We start from the raw sequence: 11,678 nt of genomic DNA on the forward strand, positions 1-11,678 counted from the left end.
TCATTTCATCCCGATCCAAGAGATTATAGTGGATGAGAAGCTAGCCGAGATCTGTGTATGTGAGCTGGTGGCACGTCATGAAGTGTCGGTGTTGGTTGTGTCAAACCGAGATGTTCGTTTCACTTCCAAGTTTTAGAAGTAGTTTCATAACGATATGGGTACTTGTCTTTAATTTAGTACAGACTTTTACACTTAGACGGATGGGCAGAGTGAAAGGACGATTCAGACTCTCAAGGACATGATGTGTGCATAGACAGTTATCATACTAGCATAGACAAACCTCCCTTCGAGATACTCTATGGGAGGAAGTGTAGGTCCTTAATCTGTTAGGGTGAGGTCGGTCAAAAAGTCATAAGGAGTATTGAGGTGGTACTTGAGACCACGGAGAAGATCCAGTAGGTCCAAAGCAGGCTTCAATCTGCTCAGAGTTGGCAGAAAAGCTATACCGATAATCGTCGATCAGAGCTAGAGTTTCAGGTAGGGGCTATGGTCCTCCTGAAGGTGTCACCTTGGGAATGTTTCATCCAGTTCAAGAAGCAGGGAAACCTGGGCCCCAGGTGCATCGGTTCGTTCAGGGTTTTTGCCCCGGGTGAGCCGGGTTGCTTATAGTTTGGATCTTCCAGCAGAACTGAGCTAGATCCAAAACACTTTTTATGTCTCCTGGATGCGAAAGTGCTTAGTGGATGACTCCGTAGTTGTGCCTTTAGAGGATATTTAGGTGGATGACAACCTGAACTCCATTGAGAGACCATTAGCCATTCTTGACAGGAAGACGAATGAGTTGAGGAATAAGAGGTTGGAGCTGGTGAAGGTGTAATGGTTGCACCAAAAGGGGTCCGTGTGGAGTTAAGAGCCCGGGGACGAGATGAGGGATCACTATCCGGAGTCGCTCAGGGCAGCAGACTTCGAGGAAGAATTATGATTCAAGTGGGGGAGAATTGTAACACCATGAATTGAGGTAATGATAATTATTTAATTTTTGTAATTAATTATTGGACTATGATATTAATGTTGAGTTAATGATTTGGACCTTTATTGATTTGGATGTCATATTTATGGGCTGACGGAAGATGTATGTAGGGCATAAGCTTGGCGTACGTGGGGCGTAGTAAGTGCGTTGGATGCAGGGGTTGATGCACTTACTCACAACGTACCAAGGCGAACGCGCAATGTACGCAAGCTTACCCAAAACCCTAATTTTTAGGTTTTAATTCATATATATACATCATTATGACCCAATCCCTATCCTCCTTACCAGCCTCTCAAACTTAGAAACCCTAGAAAACCTAATATTCTTTATCTTTGAGTGATCATGATCTTAAGAAGTCCATTTCGTGGCTTAGAGCTTGGAAGGAGAAAGAGGAAGTTAGCAAAGAAGACCTTAGGTAGCTTGAGCTTAAGGATCTGAGACATCATCATCATTTAGCGCTAATTTGAGGTAAAATGCTCAAAACTTGCCTCATGAATGCTTAGATCATTTGTAATGGGGTTTTGGAACTTTTTGGTCCCAAGAATGGAGCTTTATGGTTCCAACTCCGTTTCTAGGCTTAAGGTTGCCACCCTTTGTGCTATTTGGGTCCCAAAGACAGAAAATTTACCATCTTGAAGGTCTAAATGTGGCCATGCATGAGTTTTAGTCATTTCTATGGATGTAGATTGCCATATTTCAAGTATGGGTCCATTTGGGGGTTTACAAGCCACCAAGTAATCAACTTTATAGGTTAAGACACTTTATTACACTTAGATTTGTGTGTGGAACTTAGGGTCTGAAGGGATTAATTCTTCTGGAGATTATGGCTTAACATGGTAGTATGATGGGCGTACAAGCCCATACGCGCAACGTACAAGCCATGCAAGCTATAAGCTTAGTGTACAGAGGAGAACGCCCCGCGTACTCATTGGATATGGGTTTTTCTCCATTTGGGCCTCGGTTTCGGCCATTCCATGGACTTTGCTATTATGGACCATACTGGGCAATCAAAAATCAGTTATATGGGGCTAATAATATATTTGGGCTTAAGGGAAGGCCCATTTGAGGAGGTGGGCCCAATTTAGAAAATTGGTCCATGTGTAGACCATTAATAGGCTTGGAAAGGCTATCGAGAATTGGGCCTAGGTCATGGAGTAGATTAGATCAGGGGTAAAATGGTTATTTTACCCTAGGAATGATTATTGGATTTTGATTAAGTGTTATTTTGCACTAATAACTCGGGATGTTGTCAGAGCAGCCGTTAGAGATTTCGTATCGTGAGATTTTGCATTCACCTTTGCGAGGTGAGTTTTCCTCCTGTATGAACGAGTCGAAAGCGCCAATGTGGGCCCGTATACGTATGTTAGTATGTTCCGGACTAAGGTCCGATGCCGGGAAGTGCCTGATGTAGGTTTATCTTTAGAAGGATTACGTTCCGATGTCGGGCCGTGCCCGATGCAATCATGTGACTAAATGCTACATCTACAATAATAAATCTTTTAGGGTTAATACCAATCTAATCTGATAAAATAACAAATCTCTGGTTTGTTGGAATTTTAAGAGCTTCTTGAGGTAGTAATTTTTCGGCTTCAATCATGATTGATTCACAACAATTTACCTGCAATCAACACTTAAATCGTTTCACAACCAACACTTAAATTGTTTCACAAGATAACAGACAATTTGAATGCTATTGTTTTGAAATTTGATGATGATAAAGATAAAGAATCAATTCATAGAACATTAGGTAATAAATATATAGATGAATGTTTGATTACTCTATGGACATACAGACAAACAAACAAATCCCAACAATTTAATATTTAAGAAGGATCTATGAAAATGTTCAAACTTAAAATATTATCAATGAAGTTAAGGGAGCTCAAATAAAATAGAAAGTTGTTATAATCGATTTCAAATAGTACATCCAAACACCCCTAATTCATTTATGTTTATAGTAATTAAATATTGATCGAATCAAGCTAAGTATTCAGCTATTCAATTTTATTTAAATCTAATCAGATGATATAAAAATGAAGAAGGGGATAATGATGTAATGCTACAAAAATGTTTTTAGCACTGACCTCGAAGAAGCGTTGCCAGATGAAATCAAGAATTAGATTATGATGGACTGGTAACATATAAGCAATATACTAGGGTTTCTACAATAACTAGCCTTCATCTAACACCCAACAACAACACTGCAAAACCATCACCACCTACTCAGTACCGCCACCAATGATTGCTCATATAGCACCATCCCGGGAAACAAGCCATCATGGACGAGAATAAGGAACGATCATATAGTTTTCTCCGTTACACTTTCTTACTCTTTAACTCATGCCGATTCAAAATGAGTGAAGAGAGAAACGAACATCTGCTCTGAACTTTTACCAACCATCAATTGAAGAACGGTGGTGTGATTTTGTCCTTACGGTGCGTACATGCGTATTGCTAAGAAGAGAAGAAAGAAATGGCTTTTTCCAATTTCACATTTTGGGGAAAAGAAAACAAGTAAAAAAGCTAAAAATAAACATGAGTTATTCATTCGTTTTGGTTATTTTTTATTATTATTTTGGTTTTAACATAAGAACATTTTTAATTATTTTTTACAGTTAATCAAAACAAACATTTTTATCTTTTCTTGCTTAATTCAAAATCATGTACGTCCTCTTTATTTTCTTTTGAAGTTATATGAGTTGCTTTATGATGTTATATCATATTAATATTGTTATTATCATATGTTAAAAAAAATATGTATATTAAGTAATTATATGAAGTTTTTATATAACTTTTTTAAAAACATTAAATATCATAATGTTTAATACAAACTCATTAGTTTTATATTTAATAAAATGATTTATATGCATTATTCTTTTTTCAAATATGTTTATATATAGTGATCATAAGTGGTTATATATTTATTATGATTTTATTAAACCTATTATGTTTTTGTAATTTCAACCAATCATTATATATTTATTAGCTATTAAATTTATTATTATTATTGCTCAATAGTTAAGTTAAAATTTAATTAAAATTATTTTTATATTTTTACCGTGGTTTCTACCCGTTATAAATTAGTTTCTTAGTGTTTTAATATCTAATTTAAAGTCTTATCGTGATTTTAACCGTACTTATTTAAGAATGAGCTCCTTTAACAAAGGAGCTCAATAGCATTTTAACATGATCTTGAGTTGAACTTTAATTAGCAAGTCGATTTGGAATAAATCACGAGAAGCATAGCTCACTTACGCACGATGATACATTCTATTAAACATAAATTACTACTGGAAATATAATAAGATTTAGAATAATACATTATGCATAGATTTTATTTATTAGAAATATAATATATTATACATATAATACCCATTTTGCGGCTGATAAACATTGACACGCTATTTGAATGTGTCATTATGCATGAACACCGTGTGATGCCGTGCCTTTGGAGCTAATTTTGCAAACAAAAATACTGGTTAATTTGCTGCTTGGTTGGGTTAATGTGATTATCACTGACATCGAAAGGAAATAACCTACACACTTGAAGCATGACCTCGATACCGGCAAGCTTCTCCGGTCAGGTCGTCGGAAATTCCAGATGGTCGCTAGCCGGAATGAGTGCTCTGGTCACCGGTGGTACACGTGGAATCGGCTATGCTGTGGTGGAGGAACTCGCTGTGTTAGGGGCAAGAGTACACACATGCTCAAGTAACGAGTCTGAACTCAACCAACGCTTACAAGAATGGTCGGAGAAGGGCTTCATCGTCACTGGATCTGTCTGCGACTTATCTTCTCGTCCCCAACGAGAACACCTCGCTGAAAAAGTTTCCTCTCTTTTCAATGGCAAGCTCAACATCCTTGTAAGTTCTTGAATTCTTCCATTGTTGCCCAATACTCACGTTATTTTTTTAACTTGAGCAGTTATCATCAGAAGACTTACTTCCATAACAATAACATAAATGTTTCCTGTAGATAAACAACGTTGGGATTAGTATAGTGAAACCTACTATAGAGTATACAGCAGAAGAATACTCAACGCTTATGGGAACCAATTTCGAATCTTGTTTCCATATGTCTCAACTTGCACATCCTCTTTTAAAGGCTTCTGGAGTTGGAAACATTGTGTTCATTTCATCTGTTGCAGGTCTGGTTCATGCTTCTGTTGGGTCTGTTTACAGTGCTACTAAAGGTATGGTTAATTTGTCCCAACGTACAACTCTATATGTGTATCTGATGTCTGATTTACATGTATAGGTGCAATGAATCAGCTTACAAAGAATTTAGCATGTGAATGGGCTAAAGATAACATTCGGAGTAATAGTGTAGCACCATGGTTCACTAAAACCTCCCTTATTGAAAATGTAATTGATCTTGTTCGTGTTCCTTTTTTTTTGTGTGTACTGATTGATAATTAATGGTGGATTCGTGTACGTATCTTTGTTTAGTATTTGCAGGGTGCTGATGGTAAGGAGTTTGTGGATGCTGTGGTGTCAAGAACTCCTATGAAACGGTTTGCGGAAGCCAATGAAGTTTCATCTCTAGTCGCCTTCCTTTGCTTACCTGCTGCTTCTTACATCACTGGGCAAACCATTGCTGTTGATGGAGGATCTTCGGTCAACGGTTTTCCGTAAGTGTAATGTAGGTCTTTTAGCGAATGCTTGTGGACTTCGTTTTTTTTTTCAATTAATATTACTTGCTATTGTGTTTCGAAACAAACACCATGGTTGTATAAATACAAAAACATAAGAATATAGTTTTGTATTGAAGTTTGATGGTTGAGAAAATTTAAGCATGATCGTAAGTTCATTGTACTCTATTTGAGGGTTATTTAAGCACTAAAATGATTTAAAAGGTTAGTTGATGTTAACTATTTTACATAAATCACAAAATAATAATCAATTTAATAAAGTGTAAATTATCTTAATGATATCTATATTTTGGGATAACTTGTGTGTTTTCTTATTAACCCGGATCTGTTATATTATATGGTTTTGTTGCGCGGTTGATCGCTAACAAAGATAACAAGACAGTTATATCTTTTTTATTTAAATTAAAGTTTTTTCTATTGTTTTCTAATTAAATAATATGATTAATTCAATGGGACCCGTTAACCCATATACCATCACTTTTCCAACTACAATGCATGCAAACCCTAACCCTATCTTGTCCCCTATTCTTCTTTTCGGAAAGACATTGTCTTATCCGGCGATGTAAAAAATGTAATTCTATTTAAACTCCATCTCTGGCCTCTTGCCCTAGAGTCACCCACCTAATTGTCAACCCTACATGTTGATCGAATGAATTTGATTTTAGAAAGGAGCTTCACACAATCGATTATATAAACAAAAACCTCAAAAATTGTGAATCGGTTTTTCAAAACCGCATCATAACCTTCACACACCAACCCTACTGCATATTAGTAAAATAAGCATTGCCTACAATCAACACTGATTAAACTGGCCATGCTTCCTGTCCTTAGTATGTTTCAATGATATGTGATCTTATTCTTACATAATTCTTGATGATTAAACTGGCCATGCTTCCTATCCTTAGTATGTTCTTATTCCAATCGACTGACCCAAGTTAGTTGTACTTTGAATTTGTTCTTAATTTACATACCCATACTTTTTAATTTACATTGACATAATTGATTTTGTGTAACACCATGTTCTGAATCGTTTATCTATTTCGGGGTGGTGACCAAAGATAGGGAATTATCAGGCTTAGAACCGTTGAGAAAATGAGATAAGGACCTATTTTGGATAAGGGTGATGTAAATCTAGATGATAAAAATGTAAATGAGATCTAGACCTATTTTAGTAAATGTCAGCTCGAACTTTGATGGAAATTGGATTTCTATTCGGTAAATTTTATGGCGATTTTGAGATAATAAAAGTGTAGAGCTTCTTGTTGCCTTTTCATGGTTATAAGGATCTTCAGAAACAAATATATAATGAAGAAGTTATGGCCTTCAGAAGAATTTAGGGTTTTAGGAAAAACCCTAGTACGTGAGGTGTATATGGGGAGTATGCAAGGCGTACTCTTGCGAGGGCCCTTTCGCGGGGCGTACCTTGGCGTACGCTGAGCATAGTCAGCAGTTGGATCGCGAAGCTTCGGCCTCGTACATTAGGTGTACGAGGAATTCATGAAACCCTAATTTATTTGTATTGTACCATATATAAACACCTTAAGACCTTATGGATGGCCTCTTTCCCAGCCCCCAAACCTCCTTAAACCCTAAATCATCCCTTAAGATTTCTTGGTGGTGTTCTTGAACCCTTGAGAGGTTTTAGTGGGTGTTTTGCTCATTGTAAAGGAAGCTTTGAAGATTAAAGGTTCCTTGCTTGGAAGGAAGGTCATGGATCCAGAATCATCTAACTTGTTGCAATCTCTTTGATGTATCAAGTTCATACCTTGGCTTGTAAAGGTTTAGATCTCCACATAGCTTTTTTGTTATGCTTTTGGTCCCATTTTGGGTTGATTGAAGAGATAAGACGTCTAAAGGGCTTGTTCTTTTAGATTTGAGTTTGTGGTGGACTCCTTGAGCGTAAAGGTGCAAGCTTTATGGGATTTTTGACCACATACATGCATTAAGTCACTTGTTAAGTCCTCTATATGCTTAAGAGCTTCATGTAACCAAGCATGAACATAAAGTTGGCAACTTTACGTTATAATTCAGCTCAAGGAAGTTAAATCTATGTTTTGGAGCAATGTATTAAAGGATTAAGGGATGAATGTAAAAGGTCGCTGAAAAAGAGGAATACGTTAGGCGTACAAACCAGTTGTGCAACGTACAAGCCCAAAAGCATGTAAGCTTAGCATACAGCTAAGTATGCCCCGCGTACTCAGGAGGCCAGACCTTGGATCTTTTGGTCTTCGGTTTGGGCCATGTGTTCGGCTTTGATGTTTGGGGCTTTGTTGGGTCATCTGATTTTCGGTGTTTTAGGATGGGAATATTATTAGGCCTTGGGTTAAGGCCCATGGAAGGGGTTTGGGCCTAATTTGGAAAATTGGGCCATGCTTGGGCATTAGGTGATTGTTTGGAATTTAGGCCTTGGCTTTGGGCTAAGTTATGAAGATGGTAAAAAGGAATTTTACCCTAGTTTGGACACTTAGTGTGGGTCGGATTCGATTATTGATGGATGATATTTTTGTGATTGATAGCGTGGGGATTCTTATGGGCTAGCAGCTAGAGATTTCTTTCTGTGAGATTCGGCAGTGCGATGTGAGTTTTCCTCACTGTATTTACCGGTCAAAGGTACCAAGGCCGACTCATTGGTTTGATAACCTGATATTCATTGATATGCTGAGTATGGAATTGATATGTATGCTAATTTTCATATGCTATTCTGGTAAATTAGTAGGACTACTTATGATATTGTATGTATTATTATTTGTATATGTTAGTATTTGTTCTATGTTGATATATTGTGTAGGTTGGTTTGAGGTTGTACTACTCCGTGTGGTAGCCAACAAGCCCTGGAGCAATCCAGATATGAGTTGACGGTCGGGTAAGGCATGTCAAACTCATAATGAGGGCTCATGAGCATTCTAGATATGAGCTGAGGGTCGGTTAGGGCATGCTAGACTTGTACTAAGGGATTGGAGGTATTCAGACTAAGGACTGATCTAGTCGGGAAACAAGCCAGACATAATTTGTGGGCCCCGAGGGCAATCCACAATTATGATGTGGGCTCTAGGGTAATCCAATATTTTAGTTGTGGATCCATTGCATGTTGTTATCATATATGTGTTATTTGTTTGTGTGTTGGTACTTTAGGGGAACTCACTATGAGCTAGTGTTTGGGACATGCATGTCCAAAAAGCCACGATTTTTATGATGTTCTAGAGTGAATAAGATACTATGGGGGATTTGGTTGCTTGGCCAAAAATAGATTAAGTGTTTCATTAAGAACTTCCGATCAAAGCATTCTCACAACGTGAGGATGGCATTCCTCGACAGTTTTGGACTTATTGGGTCACAACGTGACCATTAGGGGTCACGACATGACTAGTGAATTGTGGGAATTTTGAGTATGGATTGATTTTGACTTTAACCAAGGTTTGAACAACTTGACCTAAGGGTATTTTGGGAATTTTGAGTGGTAATTGATATTGGTCCATGTTTGATGAATAGGCGATGGGTGGAGCTGGGATTCAAAGCAGAGACCTATTTAGCTACTTGTTTGGACTGAGAGGTGCGTTTTCCTCACTGTACTTATTGTTCGAAGGTATCAATGTTATCCCACTAGATTATGTATCGTGGTATAGAGGATGTTGATATGTTATAGTCATATGTTAGATTGATAACCTGGTAAATAGGATGTAGTATGCAGTAGTGGTCTACATATATGCTTGTTTGTTTGATGACTAGTTATATATTTATTTGTTGCTGGATATATGTTATATGTTATGTATATGTTGACATAGTTATTGGATAAGGTGTCTAAGTCCATAACTTATTTGGTATATACTTGACCCGACCCGGCATGATCCATTTGGGTTGCATCTCATCCAAACTATTTATGGATAATTTTATAAGAGTTATACATATATGTTTATTAATATATTATAAGTTATAATATATTAATATGAGGTTATGTTATTTAATTAGTTTTAGTCTTAAATTAATTATGCATTAATTTAGAGATTGAAAGGAAGACTAATTAGATTATGGGCTATTGGTTTTATATAGTGTGGGCTAATGCTCTTTTGTTAATGGGCTTGGCTTATATGGAAGTCCATGGATGATCCATGGAGCTTTTAACCCATGGATCCTTGGAAAGGAAAGGTCATGGGTTATTAGGGTTTCACCCTAACCATGCACACTATATAAGCATGCTTATGGAGCATGAAATGTAGCCTAGTGTAGCCTAAGTGTAACTAGTGAACTAGTGTGTGTAAGCTTGTGTGTGGCCGAAATTATACAAGTGTGTATACTCTCTCAAAGTTTCCCAAGAGTTTGTGGTGTTATGTGATTCCATTTGAGGCATTCACACTATTGGTGCTTGGCCCTCAAACTCCTTAGAACCAAACTCACCAAAAGGTATGTAATCTCTTCTAACTCTTTTATGTTGATATGTTCCCCATGCCATGTTAGATAGGTTATAAACCTTGGAAAATTATTATTTTGCATGTATTTAGACAAACATAGATCCAAGGTTTATTAGGGTTGCATGCACACTTAGGAAGTGTTAGATTGCTCAAAACCCAACAGTGGTATCAAAGCCTAGGCTTGCTTGTTTGAATACTTGATGCAAATTGCTGAAAATCGAAGTTTATGTGCTGTCTGCACAGCAGACTCGCCGAGTCCATGAAGGGACTCGACGAGTCCAAGACAAAATTCATCCATCTCGGCGAGTTGGTTCATGCACTCGACGAGTTGGACCCCCAGACAGCATATCTTCGAGTTTTGGTGCTGCAATTGGTCTAGAATCATTACCTTAAATTGTTTTGAACTCATAAAACCTGTTTTTGATGTGGTAATGATGATGGTGGACCAATTTCAAAGTTATAATCAAAATTTCAAATTTATATGTGTTCATATGATTCTTGAAATTGTTGATGAGGATGTTCATGTTCATATGAGTTTTGTTAGATCATATGAATTATTTGCAAATTGTTTCTTAGTTAATTCTTGATCTTAATGTGTTTTAATGGAATTCTTAATTTGTCCTCAAGTTATGAAATTCCAAGAGGTTTTCTTTTAAATGTTTTTTTAAGAAGCTGTAGGTTACATTTTCTTGAAGAGTTTTTCCCATAAATGTTTTATGGACTCCATAACTTGTCCTCAAGTTATGGATTACCAAGAGACTCTTCATTAACAGCTTTAAAACACTTAATTAAAACTCATAAGTTATGAATATCCAAAATTTTATGAATTGTTCAAAATATGCCCTCAAGTTTTGGAATTTGGAAAAGTTTCACACACTTTAATAAACTTTAATCCCAACACTTAGAATTTAAAAGTTAAAATTCAACACTTATACTATTTATAACATTAATGGTTAATTTTATATATATATATATATATATATATATATATATATATATATATATATATATATATATATATATATATATGTATAAGAACAAGTCGTTTTACCGTTAGTAGGCCTCATTCACGAAGCCGGTCTATAAGGTGGGTATAAGGTTGTTGCCTATAAAATGGCGACTTAATGGGTGTCCACTCTCACCCACCGCTTGCTTGATCGGTGGAGGGTCGTTAGCTGAACGGGTAGGACAGTGACTTTAAATTCTCATTAAAAGTATAATGATTATTATAAAGTAACTAAATATTTTTATTTAATTCCCAATCTTAGTTACTTTAGGAAAAATGTGAATTTGGTGCTAGCCCATTGAATTCACACTTTGTACCTTACCAAGTCGTTGGTGGAGCGTGTGTGGTTAACCGGCACACTAACTTGGACTAGTAAGGACCACGAAGGGTGACTTAATGTTTGTCATAGATCACTGGAGCGTATGTGGTTAACCGGCACATTGATTAGGTGATAATATTAAGGGTACCAAGTGAATTGGTATGGTTATTCACACCTTGTTTTGTGATCCTCGGCATTCCAGTCACAAAATTTGAGAGGGCACACTCAAGATTGAAATATGCCATTGAAAAGTTCAATGAATCTCAAAAGATCTAGGAATTTCAAATCCAATTAAAACCTAATAAATTATTTCGTTTTTCATGGTG

At 36.6% G+C, this 11,678-nt stretch overlaps 1 protein-coding gene across 1 annotated transcript; it reads left to right on the forward strand.

The window, feature by feature from the left end:
• The first annotated feature begins 4,417 nt into the window (after nt 1-4,417).
• Nucleotides 4,418-5,742, forward strand: LOC145017684 (tropinone reductase homolog At5g06060-like). The gene is made up of 4 exons (XM_078975674.1): nt 4,418-4,833; nt 4,946-5,162; nt 5,228-5,334; nt 5,419-5,742. Exons 1-4 carry the CDS (start codon nt 4,522-4,524, stop codon nt 5,602-5,604), a joined length of 822 nt encoding a protein of 273 aa, XP_078831800.1. The 5' UTR covers nt 4,418-4,521; the 3' UTR covers nt 5,605-5,742.
• Nucleotides 5,743-11,678: the final 5,936 nt, after the last annotated feature.

The sequence above is a fragment of the Lactuca saligna genome, chromosome 9 (assembly GCF_052625555.1).
Source record: "Lactuca saligna cultivar CGN05327 chromosome 9, ASM5262555v1, whole genome shotgun sequence".
Lineage (NCBI taxonomy): Eukaryota > Viridiplantae > Streptophyta > Magnoliopsida > Asterales > Asteraceae > Lactuca > Lactuca saligna.

Coding starts and splice junctions, on each gene's coding strand:
- LOC145017684 (XM_078975674.1), top strand. CDS start 4,522: ATGACCTCGATACCGGCAAGCTTCTCCGGTCAGGTCGTCGGAAATTCC. Junction 4,834..4,945: donor ATGGCAAGCTCAACATCCTT/GTAAGTTCTTGA, acceptor TGTTTCCTGTAG/ATAAACAACGTTGGGATTAG. Junction 5,163..5,227: donor TGTTTACAGTGCTACTAAAG/GTATGGTTAATT, acceptor TTACATGTATAG/GTGCAATGAATCAGCTTACA.